The following is a 27,321-nucleotide window of genomic DNA, read 5'->3' as shown; positions in this document are numbered from 1 at the left end:
AGCTCAACCTGGAGATGAGGCTTAAGTCCCATGGTGTATGATTGAATGAGACGAGTTTTCGATAATCCCGGTACTCGTGTAGCTAACGTTTCCCATTCTCGAGTGTATTCATCCACATCTCTTTTTTGTTGTAGTCTGGTGAGTGCAGAGAAGAACTCTTCTTCCTTGACACCTTGGAACCTTTTAAAGAATGCTCTGATACCAAATGGAATGAAGAAAGTTCGTTCTTAAAGTTAAATACTCCAGAAGACTTCGAATATGTAGATCTCCATTTAGGATACAAGAATATATATTAAAATGTATGAATAAGAATGATTGGGAGGGGTCGACGGACAGAGAGCGTAGTAGCGGACGAACCTGTGGCAAAGGGTGTCGGGGATGATGGTGGTGGCCAGACGGTGTGGAATTGTACGAGCAGCGAACTATGGTTGAACAGTACACAGGAGCTGCAGCAGCGGCTGGCTCTGATTCCACTTGGAGCATTAAAAGTTTGAAATAGTTATAAATATATATTAATGATTGAAGGACGGATTTTTACAAGCAGGGCCCTGGCTTAAATAAGCCCTTGGGCACCTTTTCGAGAAGGGGCGTGATCTTTGATCATGCCCCAATTACATAATTAATTACATAACACATTCTGTTTATAAACATATCCTTTTTCTTTGTTCATATAATTTTTGCATTATGAGGGGATGTTTCAAATTTATGCTTGGGCTTTTCTTTGTTTTACTGACTTCTGTTTTATTTTATTTCTCTTTTAACTCTACTCTCTTCTGTTATTTCCATTTTTCTTAAAATTCTTGCATCCTTCCTATGTCACACGCTCTGGGTTCATGTTCAAATTCATTCACAATAATTCATGTTCCTTCTTTTTGTCATTAAACATTATAACTCATGATAAAACCAAAGTTAACATAGATTTTGACTATGGTGTGGAGTTGAATAGTCTTTCTATTTGAGTGTCACATTATATAGTTGTGTTTTCATTCTGTTATGGGAATTTAAACATTGCATAGATATAAACATTTCAGACTAATCATATTTGAACTTAGTTGAGTTGTGGAGTTGCATGGAAACATTTTGAAATTGTCGATAATAGCAGAGAACAGAGATGTATAGTGCAGAGAATATTGTAGAATAGAGATAGCATGTGTCATTCTGTTGGCCCCATGGCAAATCCTCAAGCTGTGTAGTTGGGAGAGCAAGAAGCTTGCAGATATGGTGTTGCTGGTGCCTGTGGTAGAAACATCAAGTTGACATAGCCTGAGCAATGGACTTTTTGTGCAGTGGTAGCACAGAGCTGTGAATGGAAAGTTGAGATGAGAATGATAAGTCCAGGACTAGCTTAGCAAATTGTCGGTTGTGCTGACGGAATCATGGGTGAGGAATGAGTGTGTGGTGGGAGATGGGTTTACTTTTCTGCAAAGAAAAAAAATTCATTTCCATGCCATTTGACTCAAATGGATTCAAATCAGCAATTAAATTCCGAAAACTCAAGATGGATTTATCATGCTACTAAAAATGGTGAATTTTAAATTTCAAGTAGAACGAATGGCTAATCCTGTTACTATGCTTCAATGAATTGCTACTTATCAAATTGAAAATACTAACCTTTTTTGATTGGTTTTTCGAAATTAATGAGATGTACTATACTTTGTTCCTTATGTCATTTTAGGTGCCATTTTTTGGTATTCTTACAATTTCTAAGTGAATATTTGACAACATCGTTGTTGGCAGAGTTAATTTGAACGTTATAATTGTTATTTTGGTTTTGTTTCTTTCTTAATGTTTGGTGCGTTTCATTTTCCAGGTTTCTGCAGTGATTTATGTTGATGCATCATTTCTAATTTTAACTTATGCTACAGTGACATGCTATTTTGGTTTTCAATGTTGCAGTTGATCGCATCAAAGAATTTGTTATTCAAGGCCTATTGGGCTTTATTGGCACTTCAGATGTAACGTATGTACAGAATACAAATTTATCTTGATTATCTTTATTGAAAAATCTGTGGGCATTTATGATATTATGTATAATTTCTGAATTATTAATTGCTTTGATCTTGCAAGTCCTTCAACTTATCTTCTTCATCTTGAGGTGGTTAATCTGCTTCTGGTGGCGATGTCGACTCAGCTTCATTCTGGGCCATCCCCAGGTCCAAAGGATGTCCATCCATTTATTGATGCTGCTATGGTGCAGGTATCGATTTAGATGCTGTTTTGCTTGAGCAATATGTTAAATTTGGTTTCTTGAGTGTTTTGTATTTTGGTTGCCTGAAAGCACTTATATAATCTCCTTTGATTTGGAGCTCTATGTTTCACATGTTTTTACAGGAAAGCGCATTGGTGGGTCCGTTTGTTCGCAGGTTATTGATTTCGTATATAACACGAGTACCAGCTCCTTTAAATGCTGCATATCATCTCAGTATTTCTAAAGTCAGTCAGCCTGGAGTTTTACGAAAAGTTGGTTCTGCAGCTGGTATGGCTCCACTTCATAGACCTTGTACTATATCTTAACATTTTATTTTAACTCTGGACAGATATGCTATTGAATTTTTAAACTAGTGGACAGAAGACCACATTGTAGCTTTACAGTTGATTATGGTTCTGTTGACTTATTTGTTGAACATTCTCAGTGTAGAGTTGTTTCTTCTTTATTTGCTGCATTTTTCATAGTTAAAACCTTGCTTTAGAATAGTTACATAATGAAATACCATTGTTATTTGAGATCATTGGAGATGGCAAAGATGTCAAATTCTTCATAGGCTTTAACCATTTTTTAAGCTTTATTTCCACAGTTCTCTAGGATGGTGCTTTTAAAAGTAGCTAAAATGAGATATGTCTCAAATTTTGTCATATCGAAACATGTTATATCAGAACAATCCATCTCACTTCCCTGTTAGTGCTTTTTTCAACTCAAGATGGTACCCCTATCAGATTCTTCAAATCTGTGAATAAGACCAGCAATATCTGCAAAAGCTACTCAAAATTCAAAGATATTAAATTCTGACTGTTATCTTGACTGGCGACTTCATCCAATTTGGACATATGGAGGAAGAAGAAAAGGGTGAAAATATGTAGCTATCACTACGGCGAACCCGACGTTGAATCCTACTAACCAAAGCTTTCCACCATGGCATCTAAAAACAAATGAGAGTGACCATATGAATGGATTTTCTAACATCCATTTATTCACCATAAATCCAAAGAGATAAGATAATTACTATCTTTCATTAATTAGAGCTTTTTATGCAAGCACACTGTTTGAAAATTCAGATCGTCATCATGCCTAACCAAAGGATTAAATCTCACTAATCAAAATCTTCCAATACTGAATCTAAAAAACAAATGAGAGCAACCATAAGAATGGATTTTTAAACATGCAAACATTCATCAAAAATCAAATAGACAACATAATCACTGTCTTTTCTTAATTAGAGCTGTTTATTAAAGTACATGGCCTGAAACGTTGTTGTCATGTCTAATGAAATACCTAAGACACCAGTCAAGATAAAAATAAGGATGTAATATCTTTGAATTTTCAGATATTTTGGAGCAGATATTGCTCATCTTATTCACAGATTAGGAGAATCTGACAGGGATGTTCCCCTAAGTCAGAAAAGAGCTAACTCAGAAGTGAGAGGGATTATGCTAGTAATAGGGGCATTGCCCCTAGATTTTCTCAAACCCCCATGGGACTGATTTCCCCAAGGGTCCATGGAAACTGAGCCTCCCAACATCTATGTTGGATAGGAGGAGCAAGGACAGGCAAGATTGTAATGAAGAGACAAGATGAATGGGGCTATTACATTAGATGATGCAAGAAGGGCCGACTTAGCAATTCCATGAAGATCCCAGGCAATCAACGGGGGCCACAATAAGCATAATGTAAAGCATGAATAAATGTCATTATGAGCCAACTTTGCAATAGGATAAATCTGGGCTTATTGGGCAAAGATCACTTGACCCCTCAGGCACAGAGCTGAAATGCCAGCTAGGGATGCGAATGCCCGAAAATGAGCTGGGCTTATCGGGCAAAGATCACTAGACCCCTCAGGTACAGAGCAGAAATGCCAGCTAGGGATGAGAATGCTCGAAAATGAGCTGGGCTTATCGGGCGAAGATCACTAGACCCCTTGTGCGCAGAGCCAAAATTACAGCTAGGGATGAGAATGCCCGAAAATGAGCTGGGATTATGAATTATCCCACCATTCCACTATGGATGATCCTCAAGACATTTATTAGCCATTGTGTGGAGATGATGGGCCATGTAATGAGTAATTGCCTGTCTTAACATAGCCTTCCTTGCAATGTGGGTGAAATACTTGATACAAGGCTCCATCTCCCGTGATGATTCTACCATGAGCAGAGTAGAGGGTATGTCGTAATGGTTCTTGTTTATAATCCTGGGAGTTCAAATATATAGCCCCCCTTTAATCCATGTGAGACTTACGAGTTGGGGGGGAGGCACCTATGTGAGCAAGGAATGACTTGAACGTATTGATAGTTGTTGAGATAAACTATTGTTGGGATCTGGTGGAGGGGGGTGTCCTACTAGTCATGCATAACTTTTCACAAACCATTATACGACAACCTTGAATGGGCTTTGCTATTATGGGTAGTGCTGCCTTCCAAGGTTTAACAGATTTGGAAGCTGTAATGGTGTGGCCATTTTCCTACCTATTGGTGCTCCCATCAACTGGGAGCACTAGGAAGAAAGATGTGATCCATTCAACATTTTGTAGTTGAATGGGGGCTTGAGAACCTCTCCCAAGTATAATGCTAGGCACTGCTGGTATAAATACTGAAAAAGATGGAGAGGGAGTTATGGACTCTCTAAGCAAACAATGGAATCAATAATGTATCTTATAGTAACAAGGGCATGAGAAAATGAGGTGCTCCTTTGTCTTTGTCATTTGTCTAAGGCAATGTTATCAGAACCGGACTAGTCAGCGAAGTGGTAGATTCCCTAGATCAGGAATCGGTCAGAACCAGACTGGAAGCAATAAAAAAACCAGACGAAAAAACTGGTCAACCAAAAACACACAAAATCTTCAAATTTTAAAGAAAAACATATCTGTTCATGTGCATCCATATGAATCCAAACCATTTATACACAAATAAGCAAAATATCTCATTTATATAACATGTAAGGATGCACATAATCAAAATTACACAGAGTGCAATCCATTTCTGAACCAAAAATGCATCAAAAAATAGGCCCTAGATGACCTCTATGATCCAAAAAAAATCATGCCACAACAAGTACCTACATATCATTAAAATCTTTGCCTATATTGGATCTTCGTCACCAATATAACCCTCTTAAGCATTAAAATAAGATAGAAAATGCTTGGCATGTCAATTCAAGATTTTGTTTGAGTGATGGGTACATTTTTAGTAGGATCATGATAGAGGAGTTTGACAACCAATGCCCCTAACATCGAGGTACATAGAGGGCTTGGTGCTCTTGATTAAATAGTAGTTCCATACTCTTGTACATAACAACATCCTATGGAAATGATGCAATCCCCCCAATCCTGAAATCCTGAAAAATTGTTAAGTCTGCTGGATTTGGAGTGGGGATCTAAAATTCTACTTTCTCCATATGAAATCCAATGAGTTTGTTGTAGCCCAATCCTACCCGGTCAAAAAAGTCAAAATTGGAGGTGAACTTGGGCCAGCAATCAAAATTAAAAGATGGTGATTTTGATGAAGGTTGTTTTGACAAGGTTATGGAGTAGGTTCACACAAGTTTCCTCTCTCCTTCTGAAGCCAATGCTTATAAATTTTGTTTAAAAAAATTCATTTGGGTATAAGCATTATTATGCTCTCGACATAAAAGGTTAAAAGAAAAGAAATGAGCCAAGGCTTAATTTGAAGGCCGTAAGCCAAGCATCGATTTTATCAATCGACAATCAAAGTCAAATGTAATGTCCCTTCCTAAATTAATTTGTCCCAACTTTATTTTTCCACAATTTTGACATTTTTGGGAGAAAGACTTAGGAGGAAAAGGAAGGCTGAAATACTTGGTTAGTGGAGTGTGGTGGCCACACACACAAGGAAAAACACACTTGCCTAAGGAGAAATTTGAATAGCCTAGGAAGGGAGGTCGAATAGCTAGATGAGGGGCCCACATGGGAAAAGGAAGCTCACTAATTATAAATAAGAGGAGCTCAACTTCATTTGGGGTCTTTTGTCAATTGAACTCACTCTTGTTGCTTGAGCTGCTTAGCCGGGTCGCTATTTAGCGATGAGTTTTCCAAGTAGAGAACTCACCCTTTCTTCGGGGGACTTCTAGTGCCACCTTAGGGAGGTCAAATCGTACCACTTTGGAGAAGAGCTAGACGGATTTTAGAGCCTATCATTCAATCATTTACTCAGCCAGTGTGTGTTCGAGGAGGACGCAGGAAGGGAGTACGCAAAGGTTGTTTCAGGGCTCTTCCTGGTAGCACTTTCCGGGAGGATTTTGGTATTGAAGCTTTAGTGGGATATCAACATTTTGGATGAGTTTAAGAGCAGGAGATTGCTGCTTGAGGGCAACATGAATTTTACAGGAAGGCTCTACCATAATAATAAAGCAGGCACGCGACGGGCTGGGTGCGATCATACCAAATGAAGTTCCTGTCTGATGGGCGGGCACGCGACGGGCTGGGTGCGATCATACCAGCGTTAATGCACCGGATCCCATCAGAACTCCACAGTTAAGCGCGCTTGGGCTAGAGTAGTACTGGAATGGGTGACCTCCCGGGAAGTCCTAGTGTTGCATCCTGTCACGCCCCCCAAGCCTACGGTAGTCTTCCAACCGTGTCTGGCGAGGTGCGGCACCACCGTGTACTTTCTTTTTGTTAATACTTGTACACATGGACTACGCCTTTCACATAAACATACTTAATTCGTCTTTCTCAATTAAGTAAAATGCATTAATCTTCATACACATTCATAATCAATATGCAATTAAACCATGAACATAACAATTGCACACAATTATAGAGGGAGGGGCAACTCCCGAACGAGTCTGCCCAACGATAATATATTATGAAATTCTTCAATAATACATACAAGTGTGCCGGGCAAAGTCCTCGGCCAACACTTAGAATCTTTTACAATATAGGCATAGACAGCCTTTTTACAATTCAATGCCAACCTCTCTTGGTAGGAGCGTGCTCACCCGAGCCACCAGAACTCCTCCAATTCGATTCCGCACCAAACTGCCTTTTACCGTGTACCGTCGTCCCACAAACAGTCCCTTGGTAAAACTGCGCACTTCTCTTATGCGCATGAGAGATGCGCACTTCTTGCTGCATCCTCTTTACCTCTAGATCGAATATAGAGAGAGAGCAAAGTGCTTGATGATGAAATGAAGCCTCTGTGCTGCCAATATATACGCTGGCTTGTCCATTCGATGGAGGGGTGTCAAGCTCTCAAGCCGACCCCCTAAAACATGTTAGGAGCCCCTGCTTTATTATTTGGTAGGTCGGCCTTTGCCCAAGTGCAAGGCCTCCCTACGTCCAATATAAAGTTGCCACATTCCATTACATATTTTCCTTAAGTTACATAGGTGCTGTCCATAACGTCGCAGCCAGCTCGCCCTTACGTCGCACTGCTGTTCGCCCTTAGTCGCACGCCGCCCGGTTGCTGTCGCATTGTCCGCCCGTCGTGTGAAGGGGCGCCCGCCCGGGTCGCCCTTCCTTCGCACTCCCCGTCCGCTGCTCGAACCGTGCCCGCCTTTGTTAAATCGCGCCCGCTGCTTGTCATGCCCGCGCTCCACACAACCGCGCTGTCCACCCGCTTTGTCTGTCGCTCGGGTCACCTGCCCATCGGGCGCGGGTCGCCCACGGGTCGCCCGCCCGTCGTGTGCGGGTCGCCCACAGGTCGCCCTTCTGTCCGCCGCACTAGCTCGTCTGTCCGCCTTGTCTGCCGCACCAGCTCGCCCTGTCCGCAGCTCACACCGAACCTTGACTTGCCGTGCCCGTTCGCCAGCTCGGGTGACCGCACCCGCAGCTCGGCTCGCTGTGTATGTCCGCCGGCTCACCGTGCACGGGTCGCCCGCCCGTCGTGCACGGGTCGCCCGCCCGTCGTGCACGGGTCGCCCGCCCGTCGTGCACGGGTCGCCCACGGGTCGCCCTGCCCGGGTCGCCCGCCTAACCGTCGTGTGAAGGTGTTTTGCCCGTCGCGCTCTTGCCCAAGTCGCGAGGGCGTTACACTCTCCTCCACCCGAAAACGTTGTCGTCCCGACAACACATCATCCCAGTAGCTCTCCACCAAGACTGCATCGACCATGATGTAGACTCCTCCATATAAGGCAACATCACTGCATATATAAGGACCCGCCTCCATCAAGTCATCTCCATGTGCAAACTGCCCATGTACATCAACAAGTGCTACACATCCTAGCCATGTGTCAACACTCATCTCCACGATCCCATGCTCAGGTCCATGGAAACCCCATCTTTCTGCAGCATGTTATGATCATCATACCTGCTCAACCATGTTTGAGGGCTCACTGCCATGAGCAGCTTAACAATGAGCCCCATCTTCTATGTCATCTAAGAAGATGTGGAGGGAGAAGAGCCTGAAGGCTCTCCCTCACTAATCAGCTCAATCCATCTGTCAGGATCCTCAACCTCCATCCTTTGTAGATATGCTTCCCGATCTTCCTTCTGGATATTCGGCCTCACATATATCTCATCATCATCATCATCGTCCTCCACCAGCTCTAGCCTTCTTGACAAGTCCAAGATGCTATCCGAAAGTGATTGGATGACCAATGACTGCTCTGCAAGCTTTGCCTCTACCGTAGACAACCGCTTGTCCACCTTCCCCTTGTCCTCCATTTGCATTCCTCCCAACTTATGATCAGGTTTTGTCACACCAATGGTTGGAACACCAATGGGCACATCTTCCCTTCCATCATAAATGAAGAGTTTCCTCAAATGTGGTACAACCATAGCCTCAAACTGTTTCATGAACTCCATCCCCAATACTGCCTCATAGTCATCAATCCGCACTATAGTGAAGTCCACCTTTCCGGTCCATCCACCAAGTGTAGTGTCCACCTTTTCGGCCATACCAAGGATTGCCATAGGAGGAGAATTCACTGTCTTCATTTGTGCCTTCACTGGTACAAATTTCAGCCCAAGTCTCCTTGCAGTATCTTCACTCATGAAGTTATGTGAAGCCCCACTATCGACCATAGTGAGTACATCGGCATCACCAATCTTCATCTGAACATACTCCAACCTGTTTCTTTCCGGATCTCTCCTAGAAGCCACTTCCGTAGTAGCAGCGGCACCAAGTATCTGCATCATCCCTACAGAAGCATTGTCATCCTCATCAGGTTGTGTAACAGCGGCCAACTTTGGTTTAGAGGGGCAATTCTTCACCACATGTGGTCCTGCACATATCCAACACTTCAAAGGCTTCTTTGCTTTCGGACTATCATCTGATTTCGGAGCATCCTCCTTCTTTTTTTCTTTTGGCTTGTCGGACTTCTTTTTCTCATTAGAAGTCTCATCGTAGTGGTCCACCAACCTGTCAACCGCAGCAAAAGCTTCCTCAAGTGTTCTAATTTTCTGCCTCTTCACCTCATTGCGTGCCCAAGGCTTCAACCCAATAATAAAGTTGAACACCTTGTCCCTTTCCGCCATGTCGGGAAGTTCCAGAGCTGCACTTGAGAACTCTCGCTGGTATGCTTGTAGGCTTCCGGTTTGTTTGATGAACTTGATCTTCGTCCTTGCTTCCCACGTTTCATCCTGAGGACTGAAATGGGTCTGCAAAGCTTTCTTCATGTCATCCCACGAAGTGATGTCATCAGCATTACCATTGATAATCTGATCCACCCTCCTTCGCCACCACATCTTGGCATCATTTGTCAGGAATTGAGCGGCCACCTTGACTTGTGTCTCCCCATCAGGTAGACTCAATCGTTCCAAGTACTGCTCCATGTCCCACAAGAAGTTGCCAAGAGTCTTCGCACTCCTTGTACCATCATAAGATTCCGGTTCTTTGACCTTCACATGAGGCACTCCTCCACCTGAGTTATGTCTCATGGCCCTCTTCAATACCGCAATCTCATCCTTGGCTTGATCGAGATTTTTATTTACCTTGTCAAGAGTTCCTTTCAAGTTCACGATCTCTGCAAGACCCTGATCTCTTGATTCTTCGACCTCCTTGACCCTTACTTCAAGTTGTGTACACATAAGATCGGTGTACTCATACTGTGTCTTGAGCTCATCATGTTGTGCACGGAGTTCTTCAAGCTCTTCCCTGACCTTTGAGATGGCTTCTCGCTCTTTAGCAAGTGAGTCCACATCTTGGTTCCAGGAATTCTCCAAAGTCTCCATTCTTTCAATCACCTTCTCCATGAACCCAAGAGTAGTATCCTTCACGGTGTCCTTCATTGTATGGCTAGACCCAGCTTGAGAGTTAGCTGCCATCTTCTTCTGTGACCTAGTCTCAACCATTCATCGGCTTCCCCAAGTCACCTGTAAGATCATGCAGATTCACCTTCAATTTCAACCAAGACAACCTTGTCTAAGTCTTCACGAGCAACCCTGCTCTGATACCACCTGTCACGCCCCCAAGCCTACGGTAGTCTTCCAACCGTGTCTGGCGAGGTGCGGCACCACCGTGTACTTTCTTTTTATTAATACTTGCACACATGGACTACGCCTTTCACATAAACATACTTAATTCATCTTTCTCAATTAAGTAAAATGCATTAATCTTCATACACGTTCATAACCAATATGCAATTAAACCATGAACATAACAATTGCACACAATTATAGAGGGAGGGGCAACTCCCGAACGAGTCCGCCCAATAATAATATATTATGAAAACTTTCAATAATACATACAAGTGTGCCGGGCAAAGTCCACGGCCAACACTTAGAATCTTTTACAATATAGGCATAGACAGCCTTTTTACAATTCAATGCCAACCTCTCTTGGTAGGAGCGTGCTCACCCGAGCCACCAGAACTCCTCCAATTCGATTCCGCACCAAACTGCCTTTTACCGTGTACCGTCATCCCACAAACAGTCCCTTGGTAAAACTGCGCACTTCTCTTATGCGCATGAGAGATGCGCACTTCTTGCTGCGTCCTCTTTACCTCTAGATCGAATGTAGAGAGAGAGCGAAGTGCTTGATGATGAAATGAAGCCTCTGCGCTGCCAATATATACGCTGGCTATCCATTCGATGGAGGGGTGTCAAGCTCTCAAGCCGACCCCCTAAAACATGTTAGGAGCCCTTGCTTTATTATTTGGTAGGTCGGCCTTTGCCCAAGTGCAAGGCCTCCCTACGTCCAATATAAAGCTGCCACATTCCATTACATATTTTCCTTAAGTTACATAGGTGCTGTCCATAACGTCGCAGCCAGCTCGCCCTTACGTCGCACTGCTGTTCGCCCTTAGTCGCACGTTGCCCGGTTGCTGTCGCATTGTCCGCCCGTCGTGTGAAGGGGCGCCTGCCCGGGTCGCCCTTCCTTCGCACTCCCCGTCCGCTGCTCGAACCGTGCCCGCCTTTGTTAAATCGCGCCCGCTGCTTGTCATGCCAGCGCTCCACACAACCGCGCTGTCCACCCGCGTTGTCTGTCGCTCGGGTCATCTGCCCATCGGGCGTGGGTCGCCCACGGGTCGCCTGCCCGTCGTGTGCGGGTCGCCCACGGGTCGCCCTTCTGTCCGCCGCACCAGCTCGTCTGTCCGCCTTGTCCACCGCACCAGCTCGCCCTGTCCGCAGCTCGCACCGAACCTTGACTTGCCGTGCCTGTTCGCCAGCTCGGGTGACCGCACCCGCAGCTCGGCTCGCTGTGTATGTCCGCCGGCTCACCGTGCACGGGTCGCCCGCCCGTCGTGCACGGGTCGCCCACGGGTCGCCCGCGGGTTGCCCGCCTGTCGTGCACGGGTCGCCCTGCCCGGGTCGCCCGCCTAACCGTCGTGTGAAGGTGTTTTGCCCGTCGCGCTCTTGCCCAAGTCGCGAGGGCGTTACGGTAGTCTTCCAACCGTGTCTGGCGAGGTGCGGCACCACCGTGTACTTTCTTTTTGTTAATACTTGTACATATGGACTACGCCTTTCACATAAACATACTTAATTCATCTTCTCAATTAAGCAAAATGCATTAATCTTCATACACGTTCATAATCAATATGCAATTAAACCATGAACATAACAATTGCACACAATTATAGAGGGAGGGGCAACTCCCGAACAAGTTCGCCCGATATCAATATATTATGAAATTCTTCAATAATACATACAAGTGTGCCGGGCAAAGTCCTCGGCCAACACTTAGAATCTTTTACAATATAGGCATAGACAGCCTTTTTACAATTCAATGCCAACCTCTCTTGGTAGGAGCGTGCTCACCCGAGCCACCAGAACTCCTCCAATTCGATTCCGCACCAAACTGCCTTTTACCGTGTACCGTCGTCCCACAAACAGTCCCTTGGTAAAACTGCGCACTTCTCTTATGCGCATGAGAGATGCGCACTTCTTGCTGCGTCCTCTTTACCTCTAGATCGAATGTAGAGAGAGAGCGAAGTGCTTGATGATGAAATGAAGCCTCTGCGCTGCCAATATATACGCTGGCTATCCATTCGATGGAGGGGTGTCAAGCTCTCAAGCCGACCCCCTAAAACATGTTAGGAGCCCTTGCTTTATTATTTGGTAGGTCGGCCTTTGCCCAAGTGCAAGGCCTCCCTACGCCCAATATAAAGCTTCCACACTCCATCGCATATTTTCCTTAAGTTACATATGTGCGCCCATAACGTCGCAGCCAGCTCGCCCTTACGTCGCACTGCTGTCCGCCCTTTGTCGCACGCTGCCCGGTTGCTGTCGCATTGTCCGCCCGTCGTGTGAAGGGGCGCCCGCCCGGGTCGCCCTTCCTTCGCACTCCCCGTCCGCTGCTCGAACCGTGCCCGCCTTTGTTGAATCGCGCCCGCTGCTGTCATACCCGCGCTCCACACAACCGCGCTGTCCACCCGCGTTGTCCGTCGCTCGGGTCATCTGCCCATCGGGCGCGGGTCGCCCATGGGTCGCCCGCCCGTCGTGTGCGGGTCGCCCACGGGTCGCCCTGCCCGGGTCGCCCGCCTAATCGTCGTGTGAAGGTGTTTTGCCCGTCGCGCTCTTGCCCAAGTCGCGAGGGCGTTACACTAGCTCGCAACGAACCTTGACTTGCCGTGCCCGTTCGCCAGCTCGGGTGACCGCACCCGCAGCTCGGCTTGCTGTGTATGTCCGCCGGTTCACCGTGCACGATGGTTACCTGGGCCAGTGTAAAAGCCTCTCACTGGGCACATGTGGGAGCTTGAGGAATGCGTTGAGGAGCTGGAGTTTGTCGGGGGAAATAAGGAGAACCTTGGGGAAGAATATCTCTGCCTTTTGGTGTGATTTGGAGAGCATTTTCTATACGTTACAGGCAGGCCGTATTTTCCAGTGGCTGGAGGAGGACATGGCATTTGGGGGCTGAATTTTGGGGGTCAAAACTAGACCAAACGCTTTCTGGATTTTGGTGGGTTTTTGGTGAGAAGCTTGGGATTAATTTTGCAGAATTTTCTGAGCACTGGAGGTGGGGTTTCCAGTAGTTTCTTTCCAGCAGACAGTGCATATTTCTGCGGCAACGCAGGGCATCATTGGAACAACTGTTTCTATCACCTGGGCTTGTTGTTTTATCACCTGGGTTTTGTCATGCTTGCCATTGAGGCAAGCCTAGATGCACTCCTTCCACACTATTGTACTATTGCCCCAATTGATTATTAAAATGGCTCAGCTGGATCTTATTTTTGGAGTTGACATGGGTGTTTACTGAATGTTTGAAATTTCTAGTGTTGTCTTTGTTATTTGCTTTGCATATCACTGTTTTTCCTAATTAGCAACATTACGGTGGTATCAGAGTTCAAATCTTGGCTCAACCGTGGGGGAAATTTCCTATGAACGAAGAGGATCGACAAAACGTGACTTACCTGAGGCAGAGGTACAGGAGCAGGGAAAGAGAGTTGGATATTACACCTGATATGGAGGCACATGGGAAGGAAGTTGTCGTAGTTGAGATGGGGGAGCCAAGGAGCAAGGATGAAGCAACATTCGATAGCCTCTTGAAGGCCCTGAATGATTTGGCTAAGGGACAGAAAAAGATGTTGGAGGAGATCAAACAACAGAATAGGGACAAGAGCCTTCGTCGTGAGTTCTTATTTGGAGAGACTTCAGGGGCCTCACAACAATATGACCACCCTTCACCAGCCACTCACACACCAGCTTTCAGTGGGCCATCCAAAACCACACTGCCTACTTTCCTACCATCAACACCTAGTGAGCATGGAGGACCGGATGCCCTTGTGAGATTTCTTTAGGGAGTGGCAATCCATGGGGCAAGATTTCAAAGAAGCCTTTTCATTTAGAGACTATTGCCAATGCAAACAGAATGAGAAGGGCAAGTATAGTGGGGGACCGAGTACACAAGTTGCAGCGTACCATTGGGAGAATGTACTTCCCCACATACGATGGCTCTGCCAAGTGTACAATTCGAGCCTGTGTGGAGAATTTGGATACTTATTTCCTACTTAATCAGATGATAAGAGGTGGAAGCCATCAAAATGGCTAACATGTACTTGGAGGGGGAAGCACTTGAGTGGTGGTTTCACGACTTGTCCATCTTGGGGCATGCCAACGTGACCTCTTATGAGGAATTCACACGAAGAGTGGTGGAGCGTTTTGATAAGAGGGACCCAGAGGGTCACTTCAGGGAGTTGACCCAACTTAGACAGATTGGCCACCTTGCGCACTACATATCGGAGTTTTTGAGGGTTTTAGTTATGGTGTGAGACCTATCCGATGCTAGGAGGATGTACATATTCATAGAGGGGTTACTTGAACCATTGCGTGGACTGGTGAAGTCACGCAGTCCCTCTACTTTGCAGGAGGTAATGACTTGTGCTAGAGATTTGCAGGGGGAAATCCCCAAGACCAGAGCACACATTCCATCACAGACTACCTGCCCACAGAAGGGAGGTGACTCTTGATCGCCACCACAGCGAGCAACCTAGGGGCGTGGGCAGTTAGATGAGGAGACTAGGAGGGACCTCTGGAGGAGGAAACTACGCTTTACTTGTCGGGAGCCATGGGCACCAGGCCCATCGGTGCACAACAAGAAAGGCTCACTATATCGAGGTCTTCTCAGATAGTGACCAAGAGGATGATGTGGAGTTGGAGTTTGGTGGGGGAGATAGCGAGGGTCAGGCAGAGAAGGGACCACCACCACCACCACCACCACCACCACCACCTGTGGGAGCACCTTTCGCACCATCTGGGGGAGTCCTTGCTTCTTTGCGTGGAATTCCCAAATTTTTGAATTTGAGGATTCGAGGCACAATGCAGGGACAGTGTGTCTCAGTTTTGGTAGATAATGGGGCCACCCACAATTTCATTGATGCTTAGATGGTTCAGAGGCGGGGCATCACTATAGAGGAGTTCGAGGGGTTCTCAATTCTGGTGCCGGGGGACAGGACTATGCAGTGCACCCGATATGTTCTCGCTTTGACAGTGACCATGGGGAACTACTCGGTGACAGATCATTTCTTTGTTGTGGATGTGTCAGACACCAACGTGGTGATGGGTGTCCAGTGGCTCTACTCCCTTGGTCGGGTCACCACTGATTGGAGGAAACTGGAGATGGAGTTCACAGGGCTGGATGGAAAGCTGGTAGTTCTTCGGGGCATGCATTCGTACCCTCCACAGACATTTTTATCGCACAGGATGGAGGCCAACTTGAGGCATGGGGACATAGCATGGGCAGTGGAGTTGAGGATTTCGGAGGTTGGGGGACAACCCAAGCCACCTCACCCAGACATACAGGCCATCTTGGATAGATACCTGGTAGTGTTTGGGGACATACCACTAGGGCAACCACCTGACAGGGGTTTTGAGCACACCATCGAGTTGGAGCCTGGGGTGCAGGCAATTATCACCACTCCTTATAGGCATCCTAAGGCCTACAAGGATGAGATTGAGCGTGCCATCAAGGAGTTGCTGGCATTGGGGCACATTAGGCCGAGTTCTAGCCCCTTCGCTTCATCAGTAGTTCTAGTGAAGAAGAAGGATGGGACTTTGTGCATGTGCATTGATTACAGGGCGCTCAACAAGAAGACCTTGAAGAACAGATACCCCATCCCACACATTGATGAGCTGATGGATGAGCTTAGAGGAGCCAAGTACTTCTCTAAGATAGATTTGCACGTACTTCTCTAAGATAGATTTGCACTTGGGGTACCACCAAATCAGGGTGAGGGATAAGGACATCCCCAAGACGACTTTCAGGTGCCACTATGGGCACTTTGAGTTCTTGGTCATGCCCTTTGGGCTGACCAACGCACCTGCCACCTTTTAGTCATGCATGAACCATGTATTCTATGGGCAGTTGCAGAAGTTTGTGTTGGTATTCTTCGATGATATCTTGATTTACAGTTGGACATGGGAGGAGCATTTGCAACACTTGGAGATGGTGTTGAGTATCTTAGAGGAGCAGTGGTTTTACGCCAAAATGTCCAAGTGTGAGTTTGGGCTGACAGAGATGCTCTAGGTGGGACGTATCATTGGCATAGATGGAGTGAGGGTGCACGAGGAGAAGATTAGGGCCATCCGGGATTGGAATGAGCCCCGAAATGTGACCGATTTGAGAGGATTCATAGGTATATGCACCTACTATAGGAAGTTCGCGAAGGGCTTCTCATCGCTAGCGTCTCCCCTCGCAGATTTGACGAAGAAGGGGGCTTTTACATGGACAAAGGGTCACAGTCGGCATTTGATTGCCTCAAGGAGGTGACGAGTGGTTGCCCAGTTTTGGCACTTTTGAATTTCACACCGTCGTTCACATTGGATGGAGTGCGATGCATCAGGAGAGGGGGTTGGCGCAATATTGTCTCCGGATCATAGTTGCAGGAATCGCCCCCCCCGGATCCTAAGCCGGAATCGCGTCCCGTACGGAAGCGTTCCGGAACCTCCAGGCGAAGCGCGATTCCGGTTTTTCTGAAGCGCGATTCCTATTTTTTGAAACGATTCCTGGAATATCCGCTTACCATCCGCTATGAGTTTATTTTATTTATGGTGACGCACAAGTCTTATTTAAAGTTTTGTTGTAATGCTAATGGGGGTAAGGATTGGTGGAGCCCCGCCAACCTAGCAGCCCCGCTAAACCATTAGACAATGTTATCAATGCTTGAAACTCATGGATAGCAGCAACTCAGCGCGAAGTCAATATGGCGGAGTATGTCTAAACTTTGGTTTATATGTCCGCTGGTTCATTATATTTGGCATTCCGGAGTTGGTTAGCAACACTCCAAATATCACAGGAATCTCCACCAAACTCGGCGTGGAGAAATTTTACGGCAACACCATATTCCAAAGTCAAATCGTATATCACGAATATTCCGCAGGGAGCTATGTCAAACTTTGGTTATATTTGATATATGCCACGGGTCGGAGTAATATTACACCGTCAATGTTTGCCACATCACTGAGGGGAGTTACATAACTATCGGAGTTCATGCGCTCATATGCCAAGGTTACATTTTTTATAATTGTCATATCCAATCACGGATGGCGCACCGTCGGACTTTGGTTATAATGCATATGCCAAAGTTATCAAATATATGCCATGCGGAACTCAAACATATCATCTGTCGGTTCAATTGAGCTTATGTTTATCATATGGTTACGACTATATCATATCTGATGCCACAAGGCCTTGTCACTGTCGGGTCTTTGTTATACCATATGTAGTATATGGTTGCACCAAAGCGAAGTGTTAAGTGCAAACTTCGGTTTTTTAACCAAAATGTGCCACAGAGATTCGTATATCCGCTTAAAAATTTGATGTATGTTTGTAATAGCTAGAATATAGATGATTGTTGTACATACTAGTAACTACAATGGAATCATGGATGCCATATCTATCTTGATTTATGCAAAAATATGCATGTTTTCATGTCTTCTACAATTAATTTGGTATTTGGGATGTTTGTTTTGAGTATAAATGCAAAAAAATATAAAAATATATATATATATAGCAGACGCTTCCGCGGACGCTTCGCTTCCTAGATTTTTGGAAAATGCTTCCGCTTCCGCGCTCCGCGCTTCCGCTTCGCGCTTCCGCTTCGCTCCCGCTTCGCTCCCGCTTCGCTCCCGCTTCGTGCAACATTGCTCCGGATGGACACCCCATTGCTTTCAAAAGTTGGAAACTCCTTCCACATGAGACATCGTATTCTATCTACGACAAGGAAATGTTGGCCATCGTGCATGCATTGGCCAAATTCCGGCAGTACCTAGTGGGCAACAGATTCCGAGTGAAGACTGACCACAATAGTCTTCGCTATTTTATGGGGCAACAGGGCCTCAGTGACAGGCAACAGAGGTGGGTTAGCAAGGTGCATGCCTACGACTTCGCCATTGAGTATGTCAAGGGAAAGCACAATATAGTAGCAAATGCATTATCCGATACTTTCACTCATGAGCATTTGCCATGATTAGAAGGCGCAGTTGCTGGTGGTGTACTCCAAGGACAGAACGGGCATGCGAGAGTTTGGAGGGCATTCACGCTGATGAGCGCTATAGGGTGATGGCTGAGGCCATTTACTACAAGGGGCATATATTCTTGGTGCTGGGTTCACAGTTGAAGGAGAGGATTCTCCATGTAGCTCATGACTCCCCACTATCGGGACACCAGGGGTTTCGGAAGACATACATGATAGTCAGAGAGTGTTTCACATGGAAAGGCCTCAAGGGGGACATATTGAGATATGTGCAAGAGTGTGAGGCTTGCCAGAGGAACAAGGGGGAGTTGACCCATCCAGCTGGGTTGTTGCAGCCACTTCCCATTCCTGAGGGGAAATGGGAGAGTATCTCCATGGACTTTATCACAAGGCTCCCTATGGTGCAGGGCAAAGATTGTATTTATGTAGTGGTGGATCGATTGACCAAATATGCCCACTTCTTTGCCATCTTGACACGGTACTCAGCGTCACAGGTGGTCGAGTTGTTCTTCAGGGAGGTCTTTCGCTTGCATGGGCTTCCTAAGACCATAGTCAGTGACAAAGACAGTTGGTTCATGGGGGAATTTTGGCAGGAGCTTTTCAGGTTGGTGGGTACTGAGCTCACCCCTAGCACTAGTTACCATCCACACACCGACGGTCAAATGGAAAGGGTCAACAAATGGCTGGAGGGCTACCTACATAACTATTTGACATAGCAACATAGGGCATGGATTCAATGGTTACATCTGGGTGAGTACTGCTACAACACCACCCACCACATGTCCATTGGTATGTCACCTTTTTGTGCCTTGTATGGTTATGATGCCTTGTCTTTTGTTGACATTGTTTTTGGAGATAGCTAGGCCCCAAAGGCCAAAGATTGGATCCAAGAGAGCCAGGATATCCTCAAGGCTCTCAAGGATAATTTGTTGACAACCCATAATCAACAAAAGATGTACGTAGATCGACACAAGATTGAGAGGCAGTTTGAGGAGAGGGACTTGGTTTTCCTGCGACTTCAGCCATATCGCCAGTCTACATTGAAGCAGAAGGGGGTCGAGAAGCTACAACCACGTTTTTATGGGCCATACAGGGTGACTAGGAGAGTTGGGGAGGTGGCCTATGAGTTGGAGCTCCCACCAAGGAGCAAGATTCACAACGTCTTTCATGTCTCATGCCTCAAGAAGGTATTGGGGCAACAGGTGACAACAACTATGGAGTTGCCTCCACTTGATGATGAGGGACATCTAGTTTTGGAACCAAAAGCCATTTTGGAGACTAGGGAAAAGAAGCTGAGGAGCGGGACTATCAGGGAGTATTTGTTACGCTGGAGGAGCTTGCCAGATGAGGATGCAACCTAGGAGGGTGAACACATACTTGAGCATCCAACACTAAAGTTGCTTGGGGACAAACAACATTTGGGAGGGGAGGACAGTAATGTCCCTTCCTAAATTAATTTGTCCTAAATTAAGATTGTTTTAGGGGTCTTCCGGGTAGCACTTGCCGAGAGAATTTTGGTATTGAAACTTCAGTGAGATATCAACATTTTGGAGGAGTTTCAGAGTAGGAGATTGCTGCTTGAGGGAAACACAAATTGCAGCTAACTGGCCCAGTGCAAAAGCTTCTCACTGGGCACACTTGGGAGCTTGAGGAACGAGTTGGCGAGCTGGAGTTTGCCGAGGTAAATAAGGAGAACCTTGGGGAAGAATTTCTCAGCCTTTTGGTGTGATTTGAAGAGCATTTTCTGTAAGTTACAGGTAGGCCATATTTTCCAGCAGTTGGAGGAAGAGGACGTAGTATTTGGGGGCCGAATTTTGGGGTCAAAACGAGACCAAACCCTTTCTGGGTTTTGGTGGGTTTTTGGTGAGAAGCTTGGGGTTAATTTTGTAGAATTTTCTAAGCGCTGGATGTGCGGTTAACAACAGTTTCTTTCCAGCAGATAGTGCATATTTCTGTGGCAGCGCAAGGCATCATTGGAGCAACTGTTTCTATCACCTGGGCTTGTTGTTTTATCACTTGGGGTTTGTCACGCTTGCCATTGAGGCAAGCCCAGGTGCACTCCTTCCACACTATTGTACTATTGCCCCAATTTTCTGAGCACTGGAGGTGGGCTTAACAACAGTTTCTTTCCAGTAGACAGTGCATATTTTTGGGGCTGCGCAAGGCATCATTGGAGCAACTGTTTCTATCACCTGGGCTTGTTGTTTTATCACCTGGGTTTTGTCACGCTTGCCATTGAGGCAAGCCCAGGTGCACTCCTTCCACACTATTGTACTATTGCCCAATTGATTAATAAAATGGCTCAGCTGGTTCTTATTTATGGAGTTTACATGGGTGTTTACTGAATGTTTGAAATTTCTGGTGTTGTATTTGTTATTTTCTTTGCATATCACTGTTTTTCCTAATCAGGAACATTACATTGAAGTTCACTAATACAACAGTAGTCATATTCTATATATGCCAGCGCACTCACAAGGCACCAAGGCAAAAACCCACAAGAGCCAACGTATTGTAGTACACCGATATGACTTCAACTTGGTACCATCTCTTCAAAGATCGGTACCTCTCCTACCTAAGTGATTTAAAAGGCAAGAACTTCATCAAGGTAGTGTAGGGCATTATCCCAAGAATCAACAAAATTGGAATTATGTAAAAGTCAAAGCAACTTCTCAATTAGAGAGACCATCTTTGTACATCTCTTTGGAAATGCTTGGAGACTAGATCCAAGCAACAACGAAAGACATGGGTGTAGACTTTGGGACTTTGGGAATGCAAGCCCAAGCAAGTGGACAGACTTTTAGCTCAAGGAATACCAATGATGTCAGTCATCCGTTCAAGGAAAACATCTCCCCTTATTTTAATTCCAACAATCGATTCACTTTGCTCTTTCACAGTGTTTCGAAGGGCAATCTAGATCTCTCACCTCGAGAGGGATTATTTAGGATTGTTTGCGAATTTGATTCTAAAATTTGCATCAAACATTTAAGTTTCACTGAAGTTTGGCTCTGTCAAAAGGTTTGCAATTTCTAATCGAAATAACCAGTTAGCATATCACTCTAACTAGAGACTTGCAGCTCATTCTTTTACAGTTCCTAGGCTGAGCAAAATCATTTTCCATTCAAATCACCGAAATAATTCAAAGATGAAAAGAACAACTATATCCCTTCCACAATTGCCAGGTTGCTTGTATTCAAAGGCAATATAACACCAAAGTTGATTGCATAGAAAATGAGGCAGTTAGAATGAGATCAAATCATCTCAAAAGGCAAAAAAAAAAAGTCAACAGGGAGAAAGAAATCCATAGTGGGGCATATAAGACGAGGACTAGTTAATGCATAAACAAAGAAATAAGTAGCTCGTAGAAACAAGGATACAAGTGGCTTGAAGCGATTCCATTCAATTCAAAGCTCCATGGAGGAAAGTTTGCGGGCTTTCAATATGTAATGGAAGTTATCGTTTAGTAAAGCCAAAACCGCTTGTTCCAATGTAGATTTGAAGAATAAATTGTGTAATACGAGTGCGAGAGCTATTGACCTAGGTACAAGAGAGCGTTTTTATTATCCAAATAATGCCAAGTAGCATACAAATAATGCAATACGCTAGTGCATGGTGTGTACACAACACTAGTTCTCTAAAATTTCTACATACCATATAATGGCATTCTTGGGGCCTCGTTGATCTTGAGGGTTGTATCTCAAGCACTAGTTTATGTTATACAACCAGTCACTGGGTGCGTCCTGGTGTAGGCATTAGGAGAGGCGCAGGAGGTGTCAACAATATCTTTTTTTTTTTTTTCCATTTGCATGGCTTATTCTTTCTACGCTAATTTTCGCTTGGTGTACGTGAACGCAGAGGTCGAGCTTAAGAATTGACACAAATAGAGGCAATTAAGGAGAAAGAAAGAAATGAATGAAAGAGGTTGAAAAAGAACATAAACGACGTGAAAAGGAAGAAGCCGAGATGAAAAAGCAACATGCAATACAAAAACAGGCCACACTTATGGAACAATTTCTTCATAGTAAAAAAAGATGCAATTAACACTCTCACAGTATCCATTGTATCGGATGAAACAACTCTTAATTCTTTGATGTCAATGGATAAAAAATTATTGCAAGAAACAAAGACAAAGATGGGGGATCTTCTAAGGTCCCACTTAGAAGCTTAGCACAATATTAATTGGCAAATTTTTGCACAAAGGCATCTAAGTTGGGGCATCCGGCGTAAACACAAAGTTGCATGGTTCAATGAATTTCGCACTTCTTGTAAGTGCCAAAAGAGATCAAGGACCCAAAGTGTTTTGTACTTGGATCTAATGATATTCGATGGCACGTGGCCAAATGAAGTTTAACACATGAGTTGTTGAGAAGTGGTTCCCGAAAACCACCCATTTCTAAGTCTACGACTAGAGTTCACCCTGGCAACACCGCTAGCACATTCCAAAACCCACTAGAAGTGGTCCCGAGGGCAGGAAGTGGTTTTTACGAAACCAATGGCAGTTTTTAACATACACAAGATTAACACTGCGTCCCGACTCCCACGTGTGAAGCATTCATTTCGTCTCCAACAACACATAATAAAATTTTGGACCCGCACCTCCTTTTTATTACCAACACTCACCTATGTATACATTTCATGTTTGGCTTAAAACCCAAATTGTATCATGCATATTTATAAATGGGAGGGGGGTTTCATTTTAAGAGAAAAATAAATATTTTATATATATTTATATAATATTTATTTTTTTGTTTAATTTTTAATTTTAAACCTTTTAAGAAAGAAACAATTTTCGTAACAGTATCAAGAATCAGTTTTAAGAACTGATTGAAACAATTAGGTCTAGGGGGCAACAATAAAAGTGGCAGAGTTATACTTTGTAGGGGTTCAGAGTGTTGGAGTCATGACTCCCTTGTAATTAGAAAATCTCTCTGAAATCAAAGAATATGAAGCAATTTTGATTCTAGCTCTGGGGTTAATTGGAACCATTGTTTTTCTCTGGTGTTCAACTTTTCCTCTATGTTTTTCCTCTCTTGGACAGTGTAAGATGCAGCTGGTTGTTTCATGTTAATTTTTCATGAATTTACTTAATTGTACTCATGTTAGTTAATCTTGAAACCCTTAATGAAGCGCTCCACATCTAGGAACTCATACATATTTTCTCAGTCTGTCATGATTCTTTCTGCAGAAGTTTAGTTTCAGAATCTTAATTTCTTGGATTAAACTCTGCCTTCTTTATTTCTCTTCAAGCCACTCCTTTGATACAAAGATCCTGCAACCCTCAGAGTTTTTTGCCATTATGTTTTGGAGGCTAGGGTTTCAGAAATAGAAGCTTTGTTACAAGTCCTCATGGCTTGTCCCTCCAACCATTAATTTTAGCAAATTTTCATCAATCGTGAGATGTCCCGGGCACTGGTTCCCTTGCAGCTAGGAACTGTCTCTGGGGAAACAACAGAGTTCAAAACCACTCTGACATGTCCTTTCATTTTCATCCTTTTACTTTAAGAATCTAACATTACCATGAAATGCATAGCAATAGTAGGGCCATAGCCTTGAATATTAGGCGCATATTGTGGACCAAAAGCTTAAAAAAAAACAGGCCCCATGTGCTGCATTGTACGCGGCTTTATCGAACCGACCAGTTTAGTGAAAATGGCTGATTCAGTACCGAACCGGCCAAAAAACGGTTCAAGAGGCCGGTTCGAATCGGTTTTTCCCTCCAACTGGTCAGACCAGCCGGTTCGGACCACTTCGGTCCGGTTCTTATAACATTGGTCTAAGGTAGATTTGGTATAATTTGTCCTCTTGTGGAATTTGGTGTTCAACCTCCCCTTGAAACTGATGTGAACCCACTCAAAACTGGCCTAAGGGAATCTTTATCCCATGCATCCGATGTTGAAGTTGTAAGGGGGCTACAGTATGATATTGTCTCTAAGCTCTAGTAGGTGCTCTACTTAAAAGGCCATCTTGGTTCTGAAACCTAGATATAGTATTTATAAAATCCTTTTTGATAAACCCATTCATATTTTTCTCATTAGGCAAGAGATGTTATGGAGCATCCAAAGAATACCTGAATGGGGGAAGGTAGTCTATCGATATACTAATTGATTGAAGCAAGCATGAATTGTTTGAATACTACAATTGTTCTCTCCAATTGTAGGGGGGCGACTGGGTGATTGCCTTAGAAGATCAGTTAGCCAGGGGACGGTATCAACCTCTACTCAACGCTGGCTTTATCAATTTGAAGACAGTCTTGATCCAGAGAGGGTGTGCGGTAACCTCTATTGGGATGATGAAGCGAACAAAGTTCCTTATACAAATTAATTACTCCAGAAAACATGGAATATATAGATATCCATTAAGGATATAAATATTATATTAAATATGTGAATAAGAATAAGAATGATGATTTTACAATGAGAACGAGAGGCTTGCTTTAATATTAGGCAAGTGTCTCTTCACGAAGAGTCATGTCTCATTTAGACATGCCTCTTCAACCTAATTACTAATTAACTAATAATTATTTATGCCTATTATCATCTACATTATTTTACATTTATTTATATATATTTTATTTGTTACAGATGATCGGTTGGGGGACTGTCCTTTTGCATCTGATGATGTTATAGACCAAGAGAGTTTGAACCCTCTCAGTGTGGGCCTAGTTTAAATGAAATAGGCTCAGTCCCCAAACCTCTACTCCATACAAAACAATGCTCTAATGATGGAGTCCAGACTCCATAGGGTCCAGTTTGGATGAGATATCCTGAAAATGGTGCTGGTAACAAAGGACCAATACCCGTTATTCACACGGGATTAGAGAGCCTGGCTCAAACAAAATCTAGGTCCTGAAAACTGAACACCCAAGTATGTGTATGAAGTGGTCACCATAACCAACTCCCCCTGAAACATAAGTGGAAATCATATTCTGGTATGTCACAAGACAATAAGAAATCGGAGTCTGATTTCATATTAAAAATCAGGATTAGGTATTCTGTATCCAAGGCAGACCTGAAGAAATGTTAAGAGGCACAGAATATTAGTTTTAGCTGATTTTCTAGGGTTTAGAGGGGCTGAAACTGTTTTAAAGTTTTTTGTTATAAACTGAAAGGTGCGTCAAAAGGTCATAGTCAAGTTCATTTTCAATTTTTATGTAGTTCAGTTGTTGAAGCACATGGAGATTTGGAATTCTCAAGATCTTGTGAAGATATACTGTCCCTAAGTAGGAATAAATGCTAACTTCTGTCCCTGCAAGGAATCAAGAGAATCAAATCAGGTTTTTTACCAGGGTTTCCAGCCTTGTATCTGCTTTTCACAAAGATAATTGAACACATCTCCCAATGAAGATTGGTTTTGCTGTTTGCTGCCTTAACAAACACGTCTGGACACTTCCCAGCCCCTTCTTGACTTCTAAGCAGAGACTTCTACCTATTTGAGATCTTTTCTGACTTTGCTTGAAGAGCAATCCAGATAATATTTGACTTGTTTCAGGCACTATTTTTAGGATACATGGGAAGACAAGTGAACTGTCATGTTGGGCTTTTTTCATGTGATTTCTCCTGAGCATATTGAGGATTGCTTTGAGGAGTTATTTTAGTTTGCAAGGTGCTGGTTTTGAAGCTTTTGATAGTTTAATTAAGGTGCTGGTTTTGAAGCCATTGACAGATAATCGGGGCACGGTATTCTCCTGAATTCTACCTTCGTTTACTCTTGTTTTATGTAGTGGTGGGGCAATGCTCCTTTGTCATTGATTCTAGACTGCCCACTAGTGCATGGCCTGCCTCCTCCATGTTTGCAAAGGAATCTGTTGCTAATAATTCCTTGTCTATTTTGTGGGTTTGATGTGTGGTCTTGTCATCTCTATCTCATGTGGATCTTGCTTCCTGTCCCTTGAAGAGAGGCCCATAACACAAGCATGCTTACCTGTTTACCATAATTTGTTGTAATGGCCTTGAAATCAGCTATTGAGCCTATAAGCTTTTGTTCATTTAGAAGTATATGAGATACCATGAGTTCCCTTGTATTTAAAGGCAGAACCTTTGAATCTTAGTTTTGGAGGAAATCAGTCGTAGGATCAATTTCCTGTCTCATTACTCTTTTCCCAAAGATCGAGTATAAATTCCACTGGCAACAATTTCAACACTGTTATCAACAGATTTGGGCACTTATAACAGATTTTCACAAATTCATTTATTTGGCCCCAATTTCTCTCAAGTAAGGGTTGAGCCTTTGCCTTCCAATAATTGACTTGCATGCTTTACTTAGTACTATTCCCATATACTAAATTTTGAGCAATGCTTGTTATCCATAATTGATGGGGGTACACATTTTTTGGGATCTGGAACTCAGTGTTACTTGAACAATGATATGAATAATCAGTTGGGAGATTGGAGACTTTAAACACACATAAATGTCACAGATTTGGCCATTTCATGGAATCAAACCATGAACTTTGTGAATTCATATTAGATTCACTTCCATATCCCGCCCATAGGATTTAATATATTCTAGTCATCTGAATTAAAGCCACCAAAATCTTACTGAGGCTTTTGTCAAACACTGGGTATACAGTTGCAAGTTCCATCTTAGAACTTAGATTTTCTGCACATAACCACTCACTGCTGATTGTTGAGCTCCTAGGACCTATACCATATATTTGGACCTACCTCGCTTGGAAAGTTAGATGCGACGGCTCTCAATTAAAATATCTTACTTTATTAATCTCAGGTTTGTGAGTCCACTTAGACTTCGTATGGCTTCATAATGGAGCTAACATCTATGTATGCTTACTTAATTAACATTACCTT

At 44.1% G+C, this 27,321-nt stretch overlaps 1 protein-coding gene and 1 non-coding gene across 2 annotated transcripts in view; both read left to right on the top strand.

The window, feature by feature from the left end:
• LOC149143639 (dyggve-melchior-clausen syndrome protein) overlaps positions 1-27,321 on the top strand; it is a 161,576-nt gene that overhangs the window by 41,569 nt on the left and 92,686 nt on the right. The window contains exons 3-5 of the mRNA XM_089449919.1: positions 1,897-1,960; positions 2,068-2,197; positions 2,332-2,476. Coding sequence (XP_089306045.1) covers positions 1,897-1,960; positions 2,068-2,197; positions 2,332-2,476 — 339 coding nt within the window. The remainder of the gene's footprint in view (positions 1-1,896; positions 1,961-2,067; positions 2,198-2,331; positions 2,477-27,321) is intronic.
• Positions 6,651-6,769, top strand: LOC149143641 (5S ribosomal RNA). Its single transcript, XR_016265336.1, has one exon. It is a non-coding gene; the product is annotated as a 5S ribosomal RNA (ribosomal RNA).

The sequence above is a fragment of the Pinus tabuliformis genome, chromosome X (assembly GCF_031772625.1).
Source record: "Pinus tabuliformis cultivar Carrire ecotype Pingquan chromosome X, CPIR1, whole genome shotgun sequence".
Taxonomy (NCBI): Eukaryota; Viridiplantae; Streptophyta; class Pinopsida; order Pinales; family Pinaceae; genus Pinus; species Pinus tabuliformis.
Note: the sequence above shows the minus strand (reverse complement) of the source record. Positions and strands in the feature narration are given on the sequence as shown.